The sequence below is a fragment of the Tachyglossus aculeatus genome, chromosome 17, assembly GCF_015852505.1.
Source record: "Tachyglossus aculeatus isolate mTacAcu1 chromosome 17, mTacAcu1.pri, whole genome shotgun sequence".
NCBI lineage: Eukaryota > Metazoa > Chordata > Mammalia > Monotremata > Tachyglossidae > Tachyglossus > Tachyglossus aculeatus.
This window is the reverse complement of record NC_052082.1, coordinates 40804324-40831672: the sequence shown is the minus strand read 5'-3', so window position 1 is coordinate 40831672 and position 27349 is coordinate 40804324. Positions and strand designations below refer to the sequence as shown.

General features: G+C 47.3%; 1 protein-coding gene across 1 annotated transcript; it reads right to left on the bottom strand.

Annotated features, from left to right (window-relative positions):
- Positions 1-1610: 1610 nt before the first annotated feature.
- CLEC1A (C-type lectin domain family 1 member A) lies at positions 1611-26378 on the bottom strand. The gene is made up of 6 exons (XM_038759657.1): positions 26110-26378; positions 10506-10604; positions 8784-8960; positions 6612-6763; positions 2770-2888; positions 1611-1976 (listed from the first exon to the last, which is right to left on the bottom strand). Exons 1-6 carry the CDS (start codon positions 26222-26224, stop codon positions 1826-1828), a joined length of 813 nt encoding a protein of 270 aa, XP_038615585.1. The 5' UTR covers positions 26225-26378; the 3' UTR covers positions 1611-1825.
- Between the last annotated feature and the right edge of the window lie 971 nt (positions 26379-27349).

Below are 27349 nucleotides of genomic sequence, written 5' to 3'. Positions count from 1 at the left end.
AGTCAAGATTTCACCAATTAGGAGGCCCATGAAATCTTAAAAGTTTTCCCACTTGGCATTGGGCCTGGGTTTCCAATGGGCAGACCCCACCCTAATAAAAATATTCCTGAGGTAACTGTTAAATACATAATCTGTGCCATGCTCTAGGGATGATCAGTTTGGGTCCAGTCCTGATTCTACAATAATAATAATGACATTTGTTAAGCGCTTACTATGTGCCAAGCACTGTTCTAAGCACTGGGATAGATACAAGGTTATCAGGTTGTCCCACATGGGTTCCCAATCCAAGTAGGAGGGGGAACAGGGATTTAACCCTCATTTTACAGTTGAGGAAACTGAGGAACAGGGAAGTCAGTCCTGGATTTTAATCCCAGCTCTGCTACTTATCTGCTGTGTGACTTTGGGCAAGTCATTCACTTTTCTGTGTCTCGGTTAACTCATCTGTGTAATAACGATTTAAGACTGTGAGGCCTATGTGAGACAGGGACTGTGTCCAACTTGATCAACTTGTATATACCCCAGCACTTAGAACAGTTCCTGTCACATAGTGACTGCTTAGGAGAAGCAGCGTGGCTCAGTGGTAAGAGCACAGGCTTTGGAGTCAGAGGTCATGGGTTCAAATCCCAGCTCCACCAATTGTCAGCTGTGTGACTTTGGGCAAATCACTTCACTTTTGAGCCCACTGTTGGGTAGGGACTGTCTCTATATGTTGCCAGCTTGTACTTCCCAAGCCCTTAGTACAGTGCTCTGCACACAGTAAGCACTCAATAAATACGATTGCTTGATTGATTCTCTGTGCCTCAGTTACCTCATCTGTTAAATGGGGATTAAGACCGTGAGCCCCCCGTGGGACAACCTGATCACCTTGTCTCTCCCCCAGCACTTAGAACAGTGCTTTGCACATAGTAAGCGCTTAATAAAAATCATTTTAAAAAAAGTTAAGTGACTTTGTCAAAGCAGGCAGGAGGTGGAGCCTGGAATAGAACCCAGGTCTTCTCACCCCCAGGCCCACGATCTTTCCACTAGGCCACAATCTTTCTTCCTTGCGTCCTTTCCTCCAAGCATCCATGTGAAATGTGCATCAAAGCAGAGACACTCTGTAACCCTGGGCAAGTCACTTCACTTCTCTGTGCCTCACTTACCTCATCTGTAAAATGGGGATTATTAACACAGTGAGCCCCATGCAGGAAAGGGGCTGTGTCCAACCTGACAATCTTGTATCTAACCTGGAGCTTATTACAGTGTTTGGCACATAGTAATTGCTTAACAAATATCACTAAAAAAAAAACAAAAGAAAAGGGAAGGGGAGAGGAGACGGAGCAGGGAGAGATGGGAGTGGAGAGGAAGATGGGAGTGGTGAATGTTCAGAAACAGAATTTCTCATTTTTTTTTTATGGTATTTGTAAAGCTCTATGTGCCAGGCACTATTCTAATACAATTTAATGAGGTTAGACACAGTCCCTGTTCCACATGGGGCTGAGTCTTAATCCCCATTTTATAGTTGAGGTAACTGAGGCATGGAGAAGTTAAGTGACTTGCCCAAGGCCACACAACAGACAAGTGGTGGAGCTGGGACTAGATCCCGTGTCCTTCTTGGCTCCAAGGCCTGTGCGCTATCCACTAGACAATCTGCTTGAACCAACAAGGCTCAGCTTTAGGGAGACTGGAGGTTGGAAAGGGATCTGGTGACCCCAGAGAAGCTCCCTAAAAGTTGCAACCAACCACAGAGACCGTCCAAACAGCCCCTAGCTGTGCTCACGGCTCCACCTTCCTTCACCGTGTCGTTTTCCAGAGTCGTGGACTCCTATCCATCTATGGAGCTCGTCTAATCTAGCTCCTCTGGCCTCACCAGCTCGGCTGCCCGCTGACATGCACAGCGCCTGAGTTCTTTGCAGTCTTTAGAGAAAGTCTTTCCGTTGAGGATGGTCACACAGTCCCTGCTCCTCAGACTGTCAGAATCCACCATGACTTGAAATCTGGAAAGGAGAGTTCAGTCCTTTAGTTTCCAGTCATCGCCATGGTCACCATCTTTGTCCCCATCACCGTGGTCCTCATCGCTATGGTCACTATCATTTTCATCACCATCTCTGTCCCCATCACTATGGTCACCATTATTGTCAACATCACCGTGGTCACCACTGCTTTCACCACCATCCCCATCACTATTGGTTAATATTGACTGAACCTCCATAAGGATTTTTACTTGGCTTTGAAGTGTAGAAACTTACTTCGAAGACACATTCACAGGGCAATCAATAGTATTTAGTGAGCATTTACTCGGGCAGAGCACTGTACTAAGCACTTGGGAGAATACATTAGATATGAAGAGACCTGATCCTGGCCCTCAAGAACCTTATAATCTAGCAGAAGAGACAGCCACTAGTAACACAAGTAAGGGGAAGCAATTAAGGTATAAAGAAATGTAGAAAGCATAACAGGAGGATTGGGTAGAGAGCGGTCAAGAGTTTAGTGCTGGAGGAACAGTAAGAGGGGATAGAGGGTGGCGAGTTGAGAGGTTAATCAGGGAAGACCTCCCGGAGGAGGTGGCCTTTTAGAAGGGCTGGGAGCTGTGACTTTCCTCCCCTTGTTGTCAGGTGAACCAAGGCAGCAGTGAAGGAGTGGAAGAAAGCTGATTTTCAGTGTCCTGCTCGCCTGGCCCACCTCCCCACAGACTAGGGCTGCAGAAGGCCTGCCTTCCTGAAGGACAGTTCTTTAGGGGAAGGGTCCCTGCTCTCCAGAGCCCGCGGTTTCCTGAGGGTGGACACTTACAGATCAGACGCATGAGGGGATCCATCCAGCCAGACCCAGGGCTGGCCACTGCCATTGCGACTCAGTCCTGTCCAGTAGGAGTAGAAGAATTTAGAGAAACTCAGGGGCATCACCAGCTCCTGTGGGGGACCAGAAGAACAATAGGCCAGTCAGAAAAATAATAATAGTAATGATGCTTTGAATATTCACAACTCTAAGTCATCCTCAAGAGCACGGGCCCGGCAGTCAGAAGGACCTGGGTTCTAGTTCCAGCTCTGCCACTTTTCTGCTGTGTGACCCTGGGCTGGTCACTTAACTTCTCTGGGCCTCCGTTACCTCATCTCTAAATTAGGGATTAAGACTGTGACACCCATGTGGGACACAGACTGTGTCCAACCTGATTATTTTTCATCTACCTCCGCACTTAAGACAGTGCCTGGCACATAGTAAATGCTTAAAAACCATAATAAAAAACCCAATTGAGCAGATGTAGATATATACACCAGATCTGAGAAGGGTGTAAATAAATTAAGAGCTAGATTGGAAGGGATTGGATCAATAAATCGATCTGTAGTACTTACTGAGAAGCAGCATGGCTTAGGGGAAAAATCACGGGCTTGGGAGTCAGAGGTTATGGGTTCTAATTCCGGCTCCACCACTTATGAGCTGTGTGACTTTGGGCAAGTCATTTAATTTTCCTGTGCCTCAGTTACCTAATCTGTAAAATAGGGATGAAGACTGTGAGCCCCACATGGGACAACCTGATTACCTTCTATCTACCCCAGCACTTACAACAGTGCTTAGCACATAAGTACTTAAATACCATCATAATAATTATTTTTGAGCACTTACAGTTTGTAGAATCCTATACTATTTGTAAGAGTACAATACAACAGTAGACAATTTCCCTGCCCACAGTGAGCTTACAACAATTAGACGAGTTTCTATGCTTCTAGGAATTCGGTGGCTTGCATGAAAATATAGACAAATGCCATGCGGATATGGACTGTGTTTAAAGTTAAGTGTTTATTGTGTGATTAGCACCCTATTAAATGTTGGGATAGAAAGAAGATATTTAGGCTGGACACAGTCCTTTTCCCAAACAGAGCTCACAGCCTAAGTAGGATGCAGAACAGGTATTGAATCAATCAATCAATCGTATTTATTGAGCACTTACTGTGTGTAGAGCACTGTTTTAAGCACTTGGGAAGTACAATTTGGCAACATATAGAGACAGTCCCTACCTAACAGTGGGCTCACAGTCTAGAAGGGGAAGACAGAGAACAAAACCAAACATATTAACAAAATAAAATAAATAGAATAGATATGTACAAGTAAAATAAATAGAGTAATAAATATGTACAAACATATATACATATATACAGGTGCTGTGGGGAAGGGAAGGAGGTAAGACGGAGGGGATGAAGAGGGGGACAAGGAGGAGAGGAAGGAAGGGGCTCAGTCTGGGAAGGCCTCCTGGAGGAGGTGAGCTCTCAATAGGGCCTTGAAGGGAGGAAGAGAGCTAGCTTGGCGGATGTGCAGAGGGAGGGCATTCCAGGCCAGGGGGACGACATGGGCCGGGGGTCGACGGCGGGACAGGCGGGAATGAGGCACGGTGAGGAAATTAGTGGCAGAGGAGGGTGGAGGAGGAGGCAGGGTGCTGGCTGGGCTGGAGGAGGAGAGAAGGGAGGTGAGGTAGGAGGGAGCGAGGTGATGGACAGCCTTGAAGCCGAGGGTGAGGAGTTTCTGCCTGATGCGCAGATTAATTGGTAGCCACTGGAGATTTTTGAGGAGGGGAGTAACATGCCCAGAGCGTTTCTGGACGAAGACAATCCGGGCAGTGGCATGAAGTATGGATTGAAGTGGGGAGAGACACGAGGATGGGAGATCAGAGAGGAGGCTGATGCAATAGTCCAGACGGGATAGGATGAGAGCTTGAACGAGCAGGGTAGCGGTTTGGATGGAGAGGAAAGGGCGGATCTTGGCAATGTTGCGGAGCTGAGACCGGCTGGTTTCGGTGACGGCTTGGATGTGAGGGGTGAATGAGAGAGCGGAGTCGAGGATGACACCAAGGTTGCGGGCTTGTGAGACGGGAAGGATGGTAGTGCTGTCAACAGTGATGGGAAAGTCAGGCAGAGGGCAGGGTTTGGGAGGGAAGACAAGGAGTTCAGTCTTGGACATGTTGAGTTTTATGTGGCGGGCAGACATCCAGATGGATCTATAAAATCCCCATTGTATAGATGAGGAAACTAAAGCATGGAAAGAAGTTAAGTGACTTGCCCAAAGACATCCAGCAGGAAAGTGGCAGAGCTGGGATTAGAACCCAGATCCTCTGACTCGTAGGCCAAATTTGGCAGAGAAAGAGACTCAGATAAGTAGTTATATGTCATAGCCAGTGGCTAGGGTGCACTTTGTAATAGGGAAACAGCGCTGTTTTTTTGGTTTCTTTTATGGTATTTGTTAAGTACTTATAATGTGTCAAGTACTGTTCTTAGCCCTGCAGTAGATACAAGTTATTCATTCACACATGGGGTCACAGTCTAAATAGGAGGGAGAATAAGTAGTGAAACCCCGTTTTGCAGTTGAGGGAACTGAGGTTCAGAGAAGTTAAGTGATTTGCCCAAGCTCACAGAGCAGGCCAGTGGTGGAGCCAGAAATAGACCCCAGGTCCTCTGACCCTGAATTTGCTCTTTCCACTAAGCCACGCTGCCTTATTGCTGTCCTGGCGCCTCTCCGGTCCTTCCTCCCTTAATCCTCTCCGTCCCCCCCATCTTACCTCCTTCCCTTCCCCACAGCACCTGTATATGTGTATATATGTTTGTACATATTTATTACTCTATTTTACTTCTATTCTATTTATTTTATTTTGTTAGTATGTTTGGTTTTGTTCTCTGTCTCCCCCTTCTAGACTGTGAGCCTACTGTTGGGTAGGGACTGTCTCTATATGTTGCCAACTTGTACTTCCCAAGCGCTTAGTACAGTGCTCTGCACACAGTAAGTGTTCAATAAATATGATTGATTGATTGATTAATCCACTGGCAGGAGGCACACTTATTTCCCCTGGCCCCTCTTACTGAATTGGATTTTCCAAGAGATTTCCTCCTAGGCTGTGAGTTTTTTGTTATAGTGTGTTCTTCCAAGTACTGAGTGCAGTGGTCTGCACACAGTAAGTGCTTAATAAATACCATTGATAGATGGATAAATTGACTTCCAGGCTCCAGAGAGAGGGCACGCCCAGAGGCCAGAGAAGGCTGGGACTGGAATCCTCAGGCCGGACACTCCTCCTGATCAGAGAGGGAAGCGGCTTGGGGATCTCAAGGCAGTGAGGTTGTGGTATCATCACCTCCTTCACCTCACTGCTCTTCTCCAACCCAGCCCGCACAGGTCTCTTTCTTCTAAGGCTAATCTTCTCCCTATACCTCAATCTTGTCTATCTCGCCACCAACCTCTCTCCCATGTCCTGCCTTCTCATATCCGACAATTACTCCCCTCCCTCAAAGCCTTACTGAAGGCACATCTCCTCTAAGAGGCCTTCCCTAACTAAGCCCACCTTTCCTCTTCGCCCACTCCCTTTGGCTTCTTCCTGACTTGCTCCCTTTATTCATCCCCCTCCCAGTCTCACGACACTTATGTACGGATCTAACGTATTTATATTAATGTCTTCTCCCCCTCTACAGTGGAAGCTCATTGTGGGCAGGGAATGTGTCTGTTTATTGTTTTATTGTCCTCTCCCAAGCTCTTAGTTCAGTGCTCTGCACACAGTGAGCACTCAATAAATCCAGCTGAGATTCAGGGATTCCTTTCCTCCTCCTCTTCCTTTCCCTAGGGGAGCACCCCCTGAGAGAGAAGTCCAGATGTCCTACCAGCACTTGATGGCTGTCAATCTTCAGCAGAGAAGCATTCTCAGCAGAGCAGAGGCCCTCACAGCCCCACCACGACCGGCTGTCTCTGTAGAAATGGAAGCAGCTGTTTCCTCTCCAGAACCACTTCTCCGGGCAGGGGCTGCACCTGTGCTCTTAGACGGAAGTTGGAGTCAGCCAAACCCCTCCCTCTGCAGCTGCAGCCTCAGAGCATCCACCTCCCCACTGCAGCTGGTCCTCCTGAGCACTGAGTCGACAGCTCTTTCTCCCACCAAAGGTGACCTACAGAAGTAGGCCAGCCCTTGGGCCTGTATAATAATAATAATAATGGCATTTGTTAAGCACTGACAGCACCATTTTAATCACTGGGGAGGCTACAAGGTGATCAGGTTGTCCCACGGGGGGCTCACGGTCAATCCCCATTTTACAAATGAGGTACCTGAGGCACAGAGAAGTGAAGTGACTTGCCCAAAGTCACACAGCTGGCTATTGATAGAGTGGGGATTTGAACCCATGACCACTGACTCCAAAGCCCGTGCTCTTTCCACTGAACCATGCTGCTGTATCCTGTATGTCTGTAATTTACTTATTTATGCTAGTGCCTGTCTCCCCTTCCAGGCTGTAAACTCGCTGTGGGCAAGGAATATGTCTGTTAAATTGTTATATTATACTCTCCCAAGGGTGCTCTGCACACAGTAAGCACTCAAACACAGTTGACTCACCCAAACTGAACTTTCAGCATTTGCTAGCAGCTTTGGAAGGAAGACACTCATTTTAGGTGGCCAGTAATAATTGGGCTCTTGGTTAAACACTTCTGATCTGCTAAGCATTAGTGTAGATAAAAGATCCTCAGATCAGATGCAGTCCCTGTCCCACTCAGGGCTCACAGTCTAAGGGAAGCAGCGTGGCATATAATAATAATAATGTTGGTATTTGTTAAGCGTTTACTATGTGCAAAGCACTGTTCTAAGTGCTGGGGTAGATACAAGGTAATCAGGTTGTCCCATGTAGGGCTCACAGTCTTCATCCCCATTTTACAGATGAGGGAACTGAGGCCCAGGGAAGTGAAATGACTTGCCCAAAGTCACCCAGCTGACAAATGACAGAGCTAGGATTTGAACCCACGACCTCTGACTCCAAAGCCTGGGCTCTTTCCACTGAGCCATGCTGCTTCCCCTAGTGGATAGAGGATGGGCTTGGGAGTCAGAAGGTCATGAGTTCTAATCCCACCTCTGCCACTTGTCTGCTGTGGGACCCGCTTCACTTCCCTGGGACTCAGTTACCACATCTGCAAAATGGTGATTGAGACTGTGAGCCCCATGTGGGGCAGGGACTGTGTCCAACCTAATTTGCTGGCATCCACTCCAAGGCTTAGTACAATGCCTGACACACAGTAAGCACTTAATAAATACCACAATTTTTATTATTATTTTTATTATTAAAGGGAGGAAGAACAGGTATTGGATCCTTATTTTACAGATGAGGAAACAGAGGCAAAGAGAAGTTAAATGACTTATCAAGTTCCATTTATTCATTCAATCATATTTATTGAGAGCTTACTGTGTGTAAAGCACTGTTCTAGAGTGTGAGCCCACTGTTGGGTAGGGACTGTCTCTATATGTTGCCAACTTGTACTTTCCAAGTGCTTAGTACAGTGCTCTGCACACAGTAAGCGCAAAATAAATGCAATTGATTGATTGATTGTTCTGAGCACTTGGGAGAATACAATATAACAATAAAACAGACACATTCCCTGCCCACAATGAGATCACAGTCTAGAGGGGGAAGCTGACATTAATATAAATTATGTTACAGATGATAAACAAGTTACACCTAAGCCGCTTGTCTGCCGTATGACCTTAGGCAAGTCACCTAACTTCTCTGTGCCTCAGTTTCATCTTCCCAGCGGGCAAGTGGTGGAGCCAAGATTGGAACTCAGGCCTTCTGACTCCCAGGGCCTCTGACTCGAAGGCTCTTTCCACCAGGCAATACTGTTTCCCTATCTCTCTGTGGGCTGCAGTTGCTGCTCCAAAGGGAGCGACCTCAAGAGATTCAGAGGAGCTACTCAGCTCTGGTAGAGAGGATGTGTGCGAGAGAGCGCTTCTCCCCTTCCCTCCCTCCCCACCCTCCCATTCTGCCATCAACTCCTCCTTCCCCACGGCCTGGTCCCATTACCTCCAGTTTTGTTGTAGAGTTCCCAGCACAGCTTCTGGGCTACCTGCTGCAGAGTCCCCGTGAGCTTCCTATTCTGGGCTTGGAGGTCTTGTAGCTGCTGGGAGAGGTTTCCCAGCCTCTCCTCCTGTTGGGAGATGGCCGTCCGCTGGGTGTTAGACAGTCGGAAGACCTGGAAAACTGACAGGCGGCAGGTGAATCGGCAGTGGAACCAAGCCACCTCCCTCTCCCAGATCCCTCCCTTTCCCCCATCCTCTCCCCCTGGCACCAGTATTATTTACAAGCCCCTTCTCCCCAAATTCTGCTCTCTGCCCCAAATTCCAGTGTCCTGGCCCGGATCCAAGGACCCCAGTGATTATAATAATAACAATCATATTAATAATGGTGATAATAGCAATGTCAATAATAAGAATCAATCAATCAATCGTATTTATTGAGCGCTTACTATGTGCAGAGCACTGTATGATCATAAGAATGATCATAGAGGACAGGCCTGAATGTCAGAAAGACCTGGGTTCTAATCCCAGCTCTGCCACTTGTCTGCTGTGTGACCTTGGGCAAGTCACTTAACTTCTCTGTGCTCCAGTTACCTCATCTGTAAAATGGGGATTAAGAATGTGAGCTCCACGTGGGACACAGACTATGTTCAACCTGAGTAACTTGCATTAATCCAGTGCTTAATACAGTGACTGATGCATAGTAAGCACTTAGACACCATTAACAACAGTAATAGTATTTCTTAAATGCTTACTTTTAGCCAAGCACCGTTTTAAGTACTGGGCCAGATACAATGCCATTAGATTGGATACGGTTTCACTCTCACATGGGGCTCATAGTCTAAGTGGGGAGGGAGAGCAGGTAATTTCATCCCCATTTTACAGAAGAGGAAACTGATGTACAGAGACGTTAAGTGACTTGCCTAAAGTCACACAGCAGACAAGTGGCAGAGCCAGGCTTAGAATCCAGGGCACTTCTTAATGGTAGTCTGTGGTACTTGTTAACAGACTTACAGGGGACAGAGAAGCAGCATGGCTCACTGGAAAAAGCCCGGGCTTTGGAGTCAGAGGTCATGGGTTCAAATTCCGGCTCTTCCAATTGTCAGCTGTGTGACTTTGGGCAAGTCATTTCACTTCTCTGGGCCTCAGTTCCCTCATCTGGAAAATGGGGCTGAAGACTGTGAGCCCCCCGTGGGACAACCTGATCACCTTGTAACCTCCCCAGCACTTAGAACAGTGCTTTGCACATAGTAAGCGCTTAATAAATGTTATCATTTTATTAGTATTATTACTATGTTCCAGTCACTGTTCTAAGTGCTGAGGTAAATGCAAGCTAATCTGGTTGGACACAGTGTCTGTCCCACATGGGGTTCACTGTCTTAATCCCCATTTTACAAATGAGGTAACTGAGGCACAGAGAAGTGAAATGCCTTTCCCAAGGTCACACAGCAGACAAGTGGCAGAGCCAGGATTAGAATCCAGGTCCCGGACACCCAGGCCCGTGCTCTGCTTCTCCTATTCATTCATTCAATCATATTTATTGAGCCTTTAAGTGCAGAGCACTGTACTGAGCGCTTGGGAAGTACAAATTGGCAACATATAGAGATGGTCCCTACCCAACAGTGGGCTCATTGTCTAGAAGGGGGTGACAGACAATAAAACAAAACAAGTAGATAGGCATACCATCAGAATAAATAGAAACCCTTCTGATGAGAAGTGGGGTACTTACATTCGAACCCCAGGGCTCCCAGCCCAAACAGTAGCACGAAGCACAGGATGAGAAGAGTCAAGGCTACAGGTCGCCATGTCCTGGTTGGGGCCACATGCCCTGAGGAGACAAGCAGGAATCAAAGATGGATATAAATGTGGCATCTGTTAAGCCCTTACTATACGCGAAGCACTGCCCTAGATACAAGATCACCAGGTCAGGTACAGTCTCTGTCTCATATGAGGTAAAACAGTCTGAGGGGAAGAGAAAATGGGTATTGAATCCCCATTTTACAGATGAGCAAACTGAGGCCCAGAGAAGTTAAGTGTCCAAGATCCCACAGCAGGCAAGTGGCAGAACTGGAACTCGAACTCAGGTGTCCTGATTCCCAGACCCATGCTCTTTCCACTAGGCCATTGACATTTGGCTTTCTATGCCTGATAGGAAAAATTCAGCAAGAGAACTCAGACACTGGATTTCCTGTTTCACCCACTAGATCGTAAGCTCCTGAGGGGAGGGATCGTGTCTGCTTTATTCTATAGCTTAGTACGGTAGAAGTATACCTGTTCATTGCTCTGCATGGTCACTGAGACACATCCATGATTCGGATGGTCTCCAAATTTTATTCTGCAGAATGATCAAACACCACACCTTGGGAGGTGATCAGTGTAAGACCCCAAGATACTTTTTAGGTTTCATTTACAACCAAACAGTAGTCCCCTTTCCCCCCACCCCCAATATGCATATTTCAATCACTGGCATAGGCATCTTGATTCTCAGATATGGTGCCAGGGCTAGTTGACACACCCTCAATGATCAGCAGTAAAATTCAGCCACTACAAAGGATTCTCTCTAACCTCATATTAACATTTTAAAAGTTCTCTTCCTTGTTCTCAAAAAGGTGTTACTTCAGCTAAGGGCTACAGTTCCACCAAATGGTGGTGTCTTGACTCTGGTGTGGCAGTTTCAATGCATCACTGTCCACAGTACAGCACTCTGAACACTGCAAGCACTCAGTAAATAATAATGATGGCATTTATTAAGCACTTATTATGTGCAAAGCACTGTTCTAAGCGCTGAGGAGATTACAGGGTGATCAGGTTGTCCTCACAGTCTTAATCCCCATTTTACAGATGAGGTAACTGAGGCATAGAGAAGTTAAGTGACTCGCTCAAAACCACACAGCTGACAAGTGGAGGAGTCGGAATTTGAACCTATGACTTCTGACTCCAAAGCCCATCCTCTTTCCACTGAGCCACGCTGCTTCTCTAGCAAATGCCACTCAGTGATGGATTTCATGGACACCTGGGGAAAGCACATCAGTGGTATCATACAAACCGACCAGTATTGTTATCTGTGACTGTGTTTTTGTTATCTATGACTATTTTTACAAACAATCAGTATATTTACTGAGTGATTACTCCATGCAGAGCACTGCCTGAGATCAATAGGGTTAGTAGACATGAGGCCTGCCATCAAGAAATTTACTTCTATCTAGTAGGGGAGATAAAAACCGAATTAAATTACAGGTATGGGAGGAAGCAACAAAGCTTATGATATGTGCTAGCAGGACAGAGGGGAGTGAGAAGCGGGGTGCTTTAGGTGACAGATGTGCTGAATTGGCAGTAGAAGGGAAATGGGGTGGGGAGATTAGAGAGTAAGCAAGAAAGGTTTCCTGCTTGTTTATTCATTTATTAATTCATAATTTACATTGCACAAATCCCCATTCAGCATCCTAAAGAAAAAGATCTTGATTCTGATGATGCCCGCAACAGGGCTCATATCAAGAGGTGGTTGTCCAGACTGAACTCCTTGTCTTCCCTCCCAAACCCTGCCCTCTCCCAGACTTTCCCATCTCTGTTGACGGCACTACCATCCTTCCCGTCTCACAAGCCCGCAACCTTGGTGTCATCCTCGACTCCGCTCTCTCGTTCACCCCTCACATCCAAGCCGTCACCAAAACCTGCCGGTCTCAGCTCCGCAACATTGCCAAGATCCGCCCTTTCCTCTTCATCCAAACCACTACCCTGCTCGTTCAAGCTCTCATCCTATCCCGTCTGGACTACTGCATCAGCCTTCTCTCTGATCTCCCATCCTTGTGTCTCTGTCCACTTCAATCCATACTTCATGCTGCTGCCCAGATTATCTTTGTCCAGAAACGCTCTGGGCATATTACTCCCCTCCTCAAAAATCTCCAGTGGCTACCAATCAATCCACGCATCAGGCAGAAACTCCTCACCCTGGGCTTCAAGGCTGTCCATCACCTCGCCCCCTCCTACCTCACCTCCCTTCTCTCCTTCTCCAGTCCAGCCCGCACCCTCTGCTCCTCCGCCGCTAATCTCCTCACCGTACCACGTTCTCACCTGTCCCGCCATCGACCTCCAGCCCACGTCATCCCCCGGGCCTGGAATGCCCTCCCTCTGCCCATCCGCCAAGCTAGCTCTCTTCCTCCCTTCAAGGCCCTACTGAGAGCTCACCTCCTCCAGGAGGCCTTCCCAGACTGAGCCCCTTCCTTCCTCTCCCCCTCTTCCCCCTCTCCATCCCCCCATCTTACCTCCTTCCCTTCCCCACAGCACCTGTATATATGTATATATATTTGTACATATTTATTACTCTATTTTACCTGTACATATTTATTCTATTCATTTTATTTTGTTAATATGTTTGGTTTTGTTCTCTGTCTCCCCCTTTTAGACTGTGAGCGCACTGTTGGGTAGGGACTGTCTCTATATGTTGCCAACTTGTACTTCCCAAGCACTTAGTACAGTGCTCTGCATATAGTAAGTGCTCAATAAATACGACATTGATTAGAGCACAAGCAAATGGGGAAAGGGATAATAATAATAATGATGGCATTTATTAAGTGCTTACTATGGGCAAAGCACTGTTCTAAGCACTGGGGAGGTCACAAGGTGATCAGGTTGTCCCACGGGGGGCTCACAGTCTTCATCCCCATTTTACAGATGAACTAACTGAGGCACAGAGAAGTTAAGCAACTTTCCCAAAGTCACGCAGCTGACAATTGGCAGAGCTGGGATTTGAAACCATGACTTCTGACTCCAAAGCCCGTGCTCTTTCCTCTGAGCCATGCTGCTTAAACCCAGCAAAAACACCAATTCTGAAGCAACAGTTTAACAAGACAAAGGAAAACAGTAGCCCAGGAGTTGAGGGAGTTTGGTCAATCAATCAATCGTATTTATTGAGCGCTTACTGTGTGCAGAGCACTGTACTAAGCGCTTGGGAAGTACAAGTTGGCAACATATAGAGACAATCCCTACCCAACAGTGGGATCACAGTCTAAAAGTGGGAGACAGAGAACAAAACAAAACGTACTAACAAAATAAAATAAATAGAATAGATATGTACAAGTAAAATAAATAGAGTAATAAATATGTACAAACATATATACAGGTGCTGTGGGGAAGGGAAGGAGGTAAGATGGGGGGATGGAGAGGGGGACGAGGGGGAGAGGAAGGAAGGGGCTCAGTCTGGGAAGGCCTCCTGGAGGAGGTGAGCTCACAGTAGGGCCTTGAAGGGGTTTGGTCTCACCACACTCCCTGCTCCAGGCAGGGCTTAAATTTATCCCCGTGGTCAGGACCTCCAATGTGTGGGGTGGCAGGGAGGGAGAAAGGGGCTCCCTCCCAGATGGCTACAGTCTCCCTGACAGCAGTGTCTCTTCCTCCATCTCCTCATCTTCCAGTTCTGCCTTCTCCTGCCCCTCCCATCTTCCTTCTCTTCCTCTTCCTCCTCCTTGTCCTCCCTTTCCTCCTCCTTCTCATTCTTTTCTTCCTCTGCTTCCTCCTCCTCCCTCTCCTTTTCTTCCTCTTCCTCTTTCACTTCTTCTGCTTCTTCTTTCTCATCTTCCCCCTCCCCCTTGTCCTCTTCCTTCTTTCCCGCTTAGTATAGAAGCAGTGTGGCTTAATGGAAAGAGAATGGGCTTGGGAGGTCCTGGGTTCTAATCCCTGCTCTGCCGCTTGTCAGCTGTGTGGCCTTGGACTTAACTTCTCTGTGCCTCAGTGCCCTCATCTGTAAAATGGGGATGAAGATTGCGAGCCCCACGTGGGACAACCTGATTACCTTGTATCTACCCCAGCGCTTAAAACAGTGCTTGGCACATAGTAAGCACTCAAATAACAACATTATTATTATTATTATTCCCCCACAGTAGATGCCCCAAGGCCAGAGAACACTAGCTTGCCTGACTGAGCCCCTCCCCTCTAGCCTGGCTTTCACACCCTACCTTGCAATGCAGCATCTGTTATTAATAGTCTCCCAAATTAGTGCTTTCACCACCTGCTGAACTTAGCTAGACATAAGGCTGAGTTCTCCCCTCTCTGAGTGAGGCCAGTGAGAACTGCTTTCTAGCATACCCCATTGTTTACTCACCGTTTAGGAGCACCAGGCAAGCCTCTGGATATTTGGGGCCCAAATTTGTAATTACAATGATAATAATAATAATAATAATTATAATTATTATTATTATTATTCAATCTGTCACCAAATCCTGATGGTTTTACCTTCACAACATTAATACATTCATTCATTCATTCATATTTATTGAGCACTTACTGAGTGCAGAGCACTGTACTAAGTGCTTGGGAAGTACAAGTTGACAACGTATAGAGATGGTCCCTACCCAACAGCGGGCTCACAGTCTAGAAGGGGGGAGACAGACAATGAAACAAAACATACAGCCCTTTCCTCTCCGTCCAAACTGCTATGTGATCCAAGCACTTATCCTATCCATCCTTGACTACTGCTACTGCCTCCTCGCTGGCTTCCCTGCCTCCTGTCTCTCCCCACTTCATCCATACTTCACTCTGCTCCCCGGACCACTATTCTAAAAATGCATTCGATGCACATCTCCTCACTCCTCAAGAACCTCCAGTAGTTGCCTAGCCACCTCCACATCAAAAAGAAGCTCCCTATCATCAGCTTTAAAGCACTCAGTCAGCTCACCCCATGGTACTTTACCTCACTGATGGTTGTCTACTACAGCCCAGCCTGCAAAGGTCACTAGTGCCAGCTTACTCACTGTGCCCTGATCTCATCTATCTCATTGCCGACCCCTTTCCCACAACTTCCCTCTGGCCTGAGACTCCTTCTGCTTCCATATACACGGACACCACTCTCCCCATTTTCCTAGTCTTATTAAGGTCATATCTTCTCCAAGAGGCCTTCCCTGATAAAGTCATGCTTTGTGTCATCTATACAGTTGGATCTGTGACCTCTGGGCATTTGATATTTGATATATTGATATTTGATATATTTGTTGCCAACTTGTACTTCCCCAGCACTTAGTACAGTACTCTGCACACAGTAAGCGCTCAATAAATATGATTGAATATTCACTCCACCCTCAGCCCCACAGCACCTATGTACAGGCTATAAATGATTTAGGATACATGTTTATGTACATTAATGTCAGTCTCCCCCTAGAGAATATAAGATAACTGTTTGAAGGAACTATGTGTCTACCAAATCTGTTGCATTGCACTCTCCTAAGCATTTAGCACACTGATCAGCACACAGTAAGCTTGCAATAAATACCATCGATGACAATGATGATGACGATGATAGTATTTGTAAGCACTTACTGTGTCATTCATTCATTCATTCAATCGTATTTATTGAGAGCTTACTGTGTGCAGAGCACCGTACTAAGCACTTGGGAAGTACAAGTTGGGAATATATAGAGATGGTCCCTAACCAACAGTGGGCTCACAGTCTAGAAGGGGGAGTCAGAGAACAAAACAAAACATATTAACAAAATAAAATAAATAGAATAAATATGCACAAATAAAATAAATAGAGTAATAAATTCAGGGGTGAGGAGTAGATATAAGTCACATGGATCAGACACAGTCCCAAGCCCACAGGGCTCACAGTCAGTGGGATAGGAAGACTAAGTATTTAATTCCTATTTTACAGGTACGGCAGAGCTGGGTTGAAAATCTAAGCACAGGGGAGATGATGAAAGTTAAAGCAGCTACATTCACCTTCTGCTGATTCTCTAATGCCTCTAGAGAGGAAGAGAGGCTTACCCTTCAGCAAGACTTGCTCCAGGCCAACCCAATTTCTAGTGGAAAGAGCAGAGGCCCGAGAAGCAGTGTGGTCTAGTGGACAGAGCATTTGGGCCTGGGAGCCACAATGATCTAGGATCTAATCCAGGCTCCACCATGCATCTGCTATGTGACCTAGGGCAAGTCACTTAACTTCTCTGTGCCTCAGTGTCCTCATCTATAAAAGGGGGGTTAAAATACCTGTTAATCCTCCCTCCTAGATTGTGACTCCCATGTGGGACAGGGACTGCATCCAGTCTGATTATCTCGAATTGGTATTCAGTAAGCACTTGGAAAAGGTCACTATCATTATGTAGCACTGAAAATTCCTGTTCGGGCGAGGCGCCTTTCCCGGATCCCATGCGAAGCTACCATGCTCCAACTCTTGTTCTCTGGCAGTCGGTCACACCCTCCCCCGACTGTGGGGGCCGAGCCTCCCTGGGTTTCCCACATCCGTTCCAAGTGTTTCACGGGGTCTCCTCTCCTGGGGCCTCCCACCCTGAAATCAAGCCGTTTCTCAAGACCACACACTGCTTAGGAGGGGCTCCACTTTTGATTGTACTTCATTCATTCAATCGTATTTATTGAGCGCTTACTGTGTGCAGAGCACTGTAATAAGTGCTTGGGAAGTACAAGTTGGCAACATATAGAGACAGTCCCTACCCAACGGCGGGCTACTTCTGAGGTCCTTATTTTCTTGAGGTGAAAAAAAAAAAAGTCCACCTTGCCTGCCACTGTGTATTCGGTAAAGAGGCATGAGTCATTCAAGGGAATGATCTAAACATCCCCAGGAATAACAAGACCTATAGAGATAAATACTTCTTTCCTGTCTCCCCTTACTGCAGCTGCACTCCAAAGTCTTTGATATTTGCAGCCCTTCACCCAGAAACAATGCTTGGAAAGAAGAGACGGTCTGATCATAATAATAATAATGATGGTATTTGTTAAGCGCTTACTATGTACAGAGCACTGTTCTAAGCGCGGGGGTGGGGGGGGGGATACAAGGTGATCAGTTTGTCCCACGTGGGGCTCACAGTCTTAATCCTCATTTTACAGATGAGGGAACTGAGGCACAGAGAAGTTAAGTGACTTGCCCAAAGTCACCCAGCTGACAAGTGGCAGAGCTGGGATTTGAACCCATGACCTCTGACTCCAAATAATAATAATATTAATAATAATGGCATTTGTTAAGCGCTTATTATGTGCAAAGCACTGTTCTAAGCGCTGGGGAAGATACAAGGTGATCAGGTTGTCCCACGTGGGGCTCACAGTCTTAATCCCCATTTTACAGATGAGGGAACTGAGGCACAGAGAAGTTGAGTGACTTGCCCAAAGTCACCCAGCTGACAAGTGGTGGAGCTGGGATTTGAACCCATGACCTCTGACTCTAAATAATAATAATAATAATGGCATTTGTTAAGTGCTTACTATGTGCAAAGCACTGTTCTAAGCGCTGGGGGGATACAAGGTGATCAGGTTGTCCCACGTGGGGCTCACAGTCTTAATCCCCATTTTACAGATGAGGCACAGAGAAGTTGAGTGACTTGCCCAAAGTCACCCAGCTGACAAGTGGTGGAGCTGGGATTTGAACCCATGACCTCTGACTCTAAATAATAATAATAATAATAATGATGGCATTTGTTAAGTGCTTACTATGTGCAAAGCACTGTTCTAAGTGCTGGGGAAGATACAAGGTGATCAGGTTGTCCCACGTGGGGCTCACAGTCTTAATCCCCATTTTACAGATGAGGGAACTGAGGTCCAGAGAAGTGAAGTGACTTGCCCAAAGTCACCCAGCTGACAAGTGGTGGAGCCCGTATTTGAACCCATGACCTCTGACTCCAAAGCCCGGGCTCTTTCCACTGAGCCATGCTGCTTCTCTATCATGGATCCAAACCTCAGAAAAATAAGGGTTCAGACCTTGTACATCAGCCGGTACCCCAGGCCCGTGGCATGAAAGAAACCAGGCTTTGGTTTTGTAGTCGGAACCCTTCCCCTCCCCACCCAGCCTTGGTCAGAGGGCTGGAGGAAGGAAGGAATGGAGTCTGGAGGAAGAGAAAAAGGAAGGTCAGATGGGGGTGGAGGGTGGGGCAAGGGAGTGTTTAGAGGCAGGAGTGGTAGGTATGTGCTTGGCTGTTAGTTCAGCACTTATGAACCTATTCCTGCCCTCCTCAGCAGCACTTAGGAACTTATTTTCACTTATTCATTCATTCTATCATATTTATTGAGCGCTTACTGTGTGCAGAGCACTGTACTAAGTGCTTGGGAAGGACAATTCGGCCACAAAGAGAGACCATCCTTGCCCACAGCGGGCTCACAGTCTATGTTGCCAATTTGTACTTCCCAAGCGCTTAGTGCAGTGCTCTGCACACAGTAAGCGCTCAATAAATACGATTGAGTGAATGAATGAATGAATAGAAGAAGGAAGACAGACAGCAAAACAAGTAAACAGGCATTAGAGAAGCAGTGTGGCTCATTGGAAAGAGCCCAGGGGGCGAAGTCAAGAGTTCATGGGTTCAAATCCCAGCTCCGCCAAATGTTTCAACTTCACCTTAATAATAATAATCATGCCATTTTTTAAGTACTTACTGTGTGCAGAGCACTGGGCACTGTTCTAAGCACCTTCATTTTCACCTTCCTCAGCCCTCATGAATATAGGGAGAAGCGGCATGGCCTAGTGGAAACACCATGGTACCTGGCAGTTAGAGAAACTGGGCAGTGAGGGAGGGGGGACTTCTCATTTCCCAGCCCCCCAGTCTATAACACTCACTGAAACTTCTGTCTCTCGATAGAAAAGGGAAGAGGCAGGTGTGGGGGGGTATATTTCTTTTTCAGCAACCTCTTCAACAACCTTCTGTTCACCAGCCCCATCCTATTTGCTCTCCCAGAGGAACTTTCTAAAAGTGAGGCAAGGGGTGAGGGGAAAAGATGCTTAAAAAAAGGTCTAATTTCCTTGCTTTGAGAGGAAGGACTCCTGCAAGCGTATGTACGTTATCCTGTCCTCCAGGAACTGGGCCCATTCCAAAGTAATGAGCAAACCCTGCTGCTGCCCCAGCCACTGTGAGCTCTGAGAGCACTGTGAAAACCGGGAACTCTTTGAACACCGTGAATTCTGTGTTCACGGAAGTTACTGGGAGCACTGGGGGCTTTGTGAGCACTGTGAGCTCTGAGGTGACTGTGAACCCCGAGAGCTCTGGGAGCTCTGTTTCACATTTCTGCTGCTGACCAAAGTGCAGCCGTCCCCTCTCCTGGGGAAAGGAAAATGGGTATGGCTGGATGGAGTGAAGAGGTTGCAGGAAGATAAGAGGAAGACAAAGCAGCAGAGCAGGCTGTTCTTGCAAAAGTGTTAGGTCATCATAGGCAGTGCAGGACGTGGCCGTGTGACCGTGAAATTGCCCTCAGGGGTTGGGGAAACAGCACATATCCATGCCATCACTGACTGTCTGAGTCCCTGTCAGCCTCTGGATCATCCCAGCCTGCCCCTCCGGGGATGCTGAACTGGAGCAGGCCCCTGTCCTCATTCTCACTCTGTCCCTTGCTACTCTACCATTACAACACAGCCTGCACGCTTCACACACTTGGCTCCTCTAAAGCTAACCTCACCGTGCCTCGATCTCTCGTCTATCTCCCCGCGACCCCTCACCCACATCCTGCCTCTGGCCTGAAACACCCTCCCTCTTCAGTTCCCACGGACAATTACTGTCCCCACCTTCGAAGCCTTACTAAAGGTACATTTTGTCCAGAGACCTTCCCTGACTAAGCCCCCTTTCCTCTTCTCCCACTCCCTTCTGTATTGCCCTGACTTGCTCCCTTTATTCATCCCTCCTCCAAGCCCCACAGCATTTATAAAATAATAATAATAAAAATAAATGCCTGTCTTCCCTGCTCTAGACTGCTTATTGTTGTATTGTACTCTCCCAAACGCTTAGTACAGTGCTCTGTATACAATAAGCACTCAATAAATAGAATTAGATGAATGAATAAATACCCGGGGCTTTTTCATGAGGTCTCAAGCTGGAGAGGAGGAGTTCAGCAGCTGTGACCTTTCCTGTGTGGCTGAGAAATCAATGGATATGCTGCCATCCAATTGCTCCTGGGTCAGTGACCTGCCCCAGTCAAAGCGTACTGGGTGGTCAGACTCTCTCCCATCAGGAGGGGTTAGAGAATCCACAGGCAGGACACATTACCACACAACTACCATCATCTCACTTTTGCTAAAGACCCAAATTTCCACTCTCCCATCGCTGATGCCCAGCAGAGAAATGCAGCTGTGTGACCGTGATCATGAGGAGATGGAGCCTTCATGCCCATCTACCCACCATATGGCTTAGTGGATAAAGTATAGGTCTGGGAATCAGAAAGACCTGAGTTCTAGTCCTCGCTCCACATCTTGTCTGCTGTGTGACTTTGGTCAAGTCATTTCACTTCTCTGGGCCTCAGTTCCCTCATCTGTTAAAAAATAGAGATTAAAACTGTGAGCCACTTGTGAGACATGGACTATGTCTAAGCTGATTTCCCCGGGGCTTAGAACAGTACCGGGTACCTAGTAAGTGCTTAACTAATACCATCATTGTTATTATTATTATTGAAGCAGCATGGCTTAGTGGAAAGGGCATGGACTTGGGTGTCAGAAGTTGTGGGTTCTAATCCTGGCTCCACCACTTGTCCGCTGGGTGACTTTGGGCAAGTCACTTAACTTCTCTGTGCCTCAGTTACCTCATCTGTAAAATGGGGATTAAGACTGGGAGCCCCACGTGGGACAACCTGATTACCTTGCATCTCCCCCAGTGCTTGGAACAGTGCTTCTGCACATAGTAAGCAGTTAACAAATACCATCATTATTATTATAATAATTATTTATTAACAAGTACCATAGGAAAAAAAGATCTCTTTGCCTGTAGCTAAGCAGTTTGGCCTAGTGGAAAGAGCACGGGCATGGGAGTCTGGAGACTTGGGTTCTAATCCCGGCTCAGTCACTTGCCTGCTCTGTGATGTTGGGTGAGTCACGTCACTTCTCTGTGACTCAGTGTCCTCATCTGTAAAATCAGAATTGAAGCAGTTTGGCTTAATGGAAAGAGCATGGGCTTGAGCGTCAGAGGACATGGGTTCTAATCCCAGCTCCGCCACTCATCAGCTGTGTGACTTTGGGCAAGTCACTTAGCTTCTCTGTGCCTCAGTTACCTCATCTGTAAAATGGGGATTAAGACTGTGAGCCCCATATGGGACAACCTGATTAGCTTGTATCTGCTCTAGTGCTTAGAACAGTGTTTTGTACATAGTAAGTGCTTAATAAATGCCATCATCATCAACAGTGCTTGGCACATGGTAAGCACTTAACACATGCCATTATTATTAATTAGTATTATTATTACTGTATCTACCTAGACACACATCCCACCCCCGAGGAAAGGAAAAGAGACATAGTGGTTCTATTCGAGGTTCTATTCCCACCTCTTCCATTTGTCTGTTATGTGACTTTGGGGAAGTCACTTCAGTTCTCCAGGCCTCAGTTATCTCATCTGTAAATTGGGGATTAAGATTGTGAGCTCCACGTGGGACAAGGACTGTGTCCAACTCAATTACCTTGTGTCTATTCCAGTGCTTAGAACGGTGCTTGGAACATAGTAAGCTCTTAACAAGTACCATTATTATTATTATTATTGTTCCAGTTGAGGGTGACCCATCCCTCTCGCAGTTGCAGACTTCACAGAGACAGAAAGGAGATTGAGGGAGATTGAGGGGGTTGATTCACAAAGAATACAGAGTAAGTGCTTAACAAATGCCATCATCAATCAATCGCGACGGTAGTGAGCAGAAACAGGATTTCCTCCTGGCCCTGGAGTCACCACACCGGCTGGCCCTCTCAAGACGCTCTGGTCTAGGCCACTCCAGCCCCCTGTTGGGGTAGGAAGGATGGGGAGATAAAAATAACAATAATTGTGGTATTTGTTAAGCATTTATGAGGTGCTCAGCCCTGTGCCAAACACGGAGGTAGATGCCATGCCCTCAGATTTCCCCTCTGCCAGCTCTATCAGTCAATCAATGGCATTTATTGAGCACTTACTCTGTGTAGAACACTGTACTAAGCGCTGGGAGAGTACAGTACAACAGAATTGGCAGACGCGTTTCCTGATCATAACGAGTTTACAATCTAGAGGGGGAGACAGACAATGCATTTGGATTTGGGTGATTTTTTTCTCCTTGTTCTGTCCTTTTGGAGAAGACCCTTGCTCCCCCTAATCAACATCTCTACCTCTCTCCTCAAGGCTCAGAGGAAGCCTGTCTGACCATAGAGACTGTGACATTTGGTAAGTGCCTACTATGGGCCAAACACTGTACTAAGCACACTGTAAACCCCAAGAAAATCAGGACTCATTTCCTGCTCCACATGAGGGCCACAGTTTAAGTAGGAGAGAGAACAGGTATTGAATTCATATTTGACAGATGAGGAAGCAGACACAGAGAAGTTAAGTGACTTGTCCAAGGTCACACAGCAGGTGATTGGCAGAACCAGGATTAGAACCCAGGCCCACCGGCTACAAGGCCCACAGTAGGTAGCAATGCAATACCACTCTCCCGGAGGGTGAGCACTGGCTCTCCGGAGACCCCTCATCCAACTCTTCCTTCCCCCCGCCACAAAACACACACACATAATTCATGGGTGAGGAAGAGCTGGAAGATGGTGGAGAGCATGGGAGGGTGTGTCAGTGAACTGGTTTCTGGAGGAAAGGAATGGAGGATTGATAAGGGGGGAGGTAATAATATTTATAAAGGGCTTATTAGGTATCAAACTCTGGGGCAAATAGAAAATAATCAGTTTGGACACAGTCCCTGTCCTATATGGGACTCAGAGTTTAAGAGGGAGGGAGGAGGGATATTTAATTAATCAATTGTATTTTGTTAAGCGTTTACTATGTGAAGAACACTGAGACATAGAGAAGTCAAACCACTTGACCCAAGTCACACAGCAGATGCGTGGCGGATCCGGGAATTAGAACCCAGGTCTCCCAACTCCCAGGCTCATGTGCTTTGGCCCATGCGGTTTATCCAAAAAGAGACATCTTAAAGAAGGGAGAGAGGAAAAGGAGAATCTTGGGGACCCAGACTGAGTGAGTGCTCTGATATCTAATCAGAGACAAGCAGAGCCCTGGATGGAAGAACTCCAAGCCCCTTGGGCTAAGCAACAAGCTGGGAACTCAGGGGCGAACGGTGTCTTAGGTGCCCGGGGAGAGCAGGCCCTCCCCATCCTCAGGTCCCCACACTGGTGCCCCTGGGTGGCCCCCCAAATTTCAGCCCAGAATGGCTCATGTGAGCCCCGGAGAAGCCCGATGTACGCTGAAAGGCTCCAAACCAATGCTGAGGGGAAAGGTGGCCACGAGGCCTGGCTGCGCCCTGGGAGTCCGAGACCCTCACCGTAACTCGTTCTCGCCTTTCCCGCCATCGACCTCTGACCCACGTCATCCCCCGGGCCTGGAATGCCCTCCCTCTGCCCATCCGCCAAGCTAGCTCTCTTCCTCCCTTCAAGGCCCTACTGAGAGCTCACCTCCTCCAGGAGGCCTTCCCAGACTGAGCCCCTTCCTTCCTCTCCCCCTCGTCCCCCTCTCCATCCCCCCCATTTTACCTCCTTCCCTTCCCCACAGCACCTGTATATATGTATATGTTTGTACATATTTATTACTCTATTTATTTATTTGTTTATTTTACTTGTACATATCTATTCTATTTATTTTATTTTGTTAGTATGTTTGGTTTTGTTCTCTGTCTCCCCCTTTTAGACTGTGAGCCCACTGTTGGGTAGGGACTGTCTCGATATGTTGCCAATTTGTACTTCCCAAGCGCTTAGTACAGTGCTCTGCACATAGTAAGTGCTCAATAAATGCGATTGATGATGATGATGATGATGACCCTAGTGGAGTTGGCGGGTGACCGGGGCTATAAAGGGAAGTAGTTATGGCCGGGACTCTCTGTATCCCGTGGATGGAGCCAAGGGGCCAGGCTGCAGAGGAGCCCTGGGTGTCACCCTCCAGGCTGGGATGTCTCTGGGCTGGCTTCATTAGTGGCCTGGAGGTCCAGAGTCTGTCTCCGCAGGGGGATGGAGAAACAGATGGTGCCCTGCTGTCTGTCCTGTCCAGAGCTCTCTCTCTCTCTCTCTCTCTCTCTCTCTCTCTCATGCACATTGTCCCTTTCCAGTTGTAATGATTTTGTTTGTCTCCTCCATTAGAGTGTAAGCTATTTATGGACAGAGAATCTCTCTCTCTCTTTTTCCAGTTTTACTATTTTATGTTTCATCTCCCCCATTAAATTGGAAGCTGTGGACAGAGAATGAGCTGCTGTTATTACTAGTACTAATGATGGTATTTGGTAAGCGCTTACTCTGTGCCGAGCACTGTTCTAAGCACTGGCGTAGATACAAGGTAATCGGGTTGTCCCATGAGGGAACAGAGGCCCAGAGAAGTGAAGTGACTTGCCCAAAGTCACACAGGGGACAAATGGCGGAGCTGGGATTAGAACCCACGTCCTCTGACTCCCAAGCCCCTGCTCTTCATTCATACATTCAATCATATTTATTGAGCACTTATTGTGTGCAGAGCACTGTACTAAGCACTTGGGAAGTACAAGTTGGCAACCTATAGAGACGGTCCCTACCCAACAGCGGGCTCACAGTCTAGAAGGGAGAGACAGACAACAAAACAAAACATATTAACAAAATAAAATACATAGAATAGTAAATATGTACAAGTAAAATAGGGTAATAAACCCATACACAGAGTAATAAATCTGTACAAATCTGTGTTCTTGCTACTAAGCCACACTTACCACTACAACTAATAATAACAATGGCTTTTGTTACGTGCTTACTATTTGCCAAGCACTGTTCTAAGTGCTGGGGGGGGAATACAAGGTAATCAGGTTGTCCCACATGGGGCTCACAGTCTTAATCCCATTTTCCAGATGAGGTAACTGAGGCCCAGAGAAGTGAAGTGACTTGCCCAAAGTCACACAGCTGACAAGTGGAGGAGCCGGAATTAGAACCCATGACCCCTGACTCCCAAGCCCGGGCTCTTTCCACTGAGCCACGCTGCTTCACACACACACAAAAACACACACAAACATACATGCACCACACGTATTCTCTCTCTCTCTCCTGTTGTAACTGTTTTTTGTCTTTCTCCTCTATTAAAGTGCAAGCTCTGTGGTCAGAGAATGAGCTACTATTACTTCTACACATATACCACACATCCACACACATCAGATCCCACAGATTTACCCACTGGTCCCTGAACAGAGCAGCAAACAAACCTAGTGACAAATTCTTAGAACATCCCAGCCTTGGAAATGCTGCTCCGCGCAGCTCACCTACACAAAAACACCCCCGGCCAGCCACCACAGAGTCACAAACACGGAGAGAATTTCTTCTTTTCCTTCAGACTTCCCTGTGCTCTCTCTCTCTCGCTCACTGTCTGTCTGTTGTCTCTCTGATTCCCCGGGCTGGGTGTGACCCTCCTGCCCCTGGGCCGGCCTGGCCGCCTTCCATCCCCGGTCGTCTGTCCACCCGTCCGTACCTGGGCCGGCGGGCTTGGGGCTCCCGGCTGCGGTGGAGGTTCGGGAATGCAGGCTCAGGGTGGTGTCTCCATCATCCTCCAGCATATCCTGGGTGCTGCTGTGTTTGGCCCGCATCTGGACTGGCGATTGATGGACCTACCGACGGACTGGTTTCCCAAACTGGAACGTCGCCACCGTTGCCCTCCGCCTGCCCTCAGCGGCGGGGACGGTCGGCATTCCCGAGGCCGCCTCCTCTGCGGTGGGCTGAGACCCTCTGCCAGCCTCTGGCTGTTCCCATTGCCCACGGCATGAGACTCTCCGGCGTTGAGTCCCCTGAGGGAGAGGAGGAAATACAGCCTGTTTTCTGCTCTGGCCGCCTCTGAGCCAGCACGTGTTGAGAGGGCTGGCCTTTTGAACACATCCTGGAACTCTGTTTTCCCCAAGGAGAAGGATTTTCAAAGCAGCTGCTCCAGCCCAGCTCCTCGGGACAGACTCCCCTAACCATGAGCAGGCTGCCCCCAATCAATCAATCAATCAATTATATTTATTGAGCACTTACTGTGTGCAGAGCACTGTACTAAGCACTTGGGAAGGACAAGTTGGCAACATATAGAGACGGTCCCTACCCAACAGTGGGCTCACAGTCTAGAAGGGGGAGACAGAGAACAAAACCAAACATATTGACAAAATAACGGATCCCTGCTGGCATTGACATCCACTAGAGAGATCACAAGGCTGAGGCTTGGAAGAATCAATCAATCGTATTTGTCGATCACTTATGGCCTTCAGAGAACGTTACTAAGCGCTTGGGAGAGTACAATGTAAAGGAGTTGGTAGACACCGTCCCGGCCCAGAGTGAGCTTACAGTCTACAGGGGAAAACAGACATTAATACAAAGTCATAAATTATTAATATGTTCATAAGTGCTCTGGGACTGGGGGAGAGGAGAATAAAGTGGTTTGGTGCTTGAATCTTTGTCCCACCTCTGACATAGCTTTGGGCAGGTCATCTAATCAATCAGTCAGTGATACTGATTGTACTGTGCAGAGCATTGTGCTAAACTCTCTGAACTTTCCTGCCTCCTTCCAGAAATAATCGCAGCGGACACACTTTTTGTTCCTCAGAGCTCAACTGATAATACTGGTTGTATTTGTTAAGCACTTACTACATGCCAAGCACTGTTCTCAGTGCTAGGGTAACAATAATAATAATGATGGTATGTGTTAAGCGCTTACTATGTGTAAAGCACTGTTATAAGCA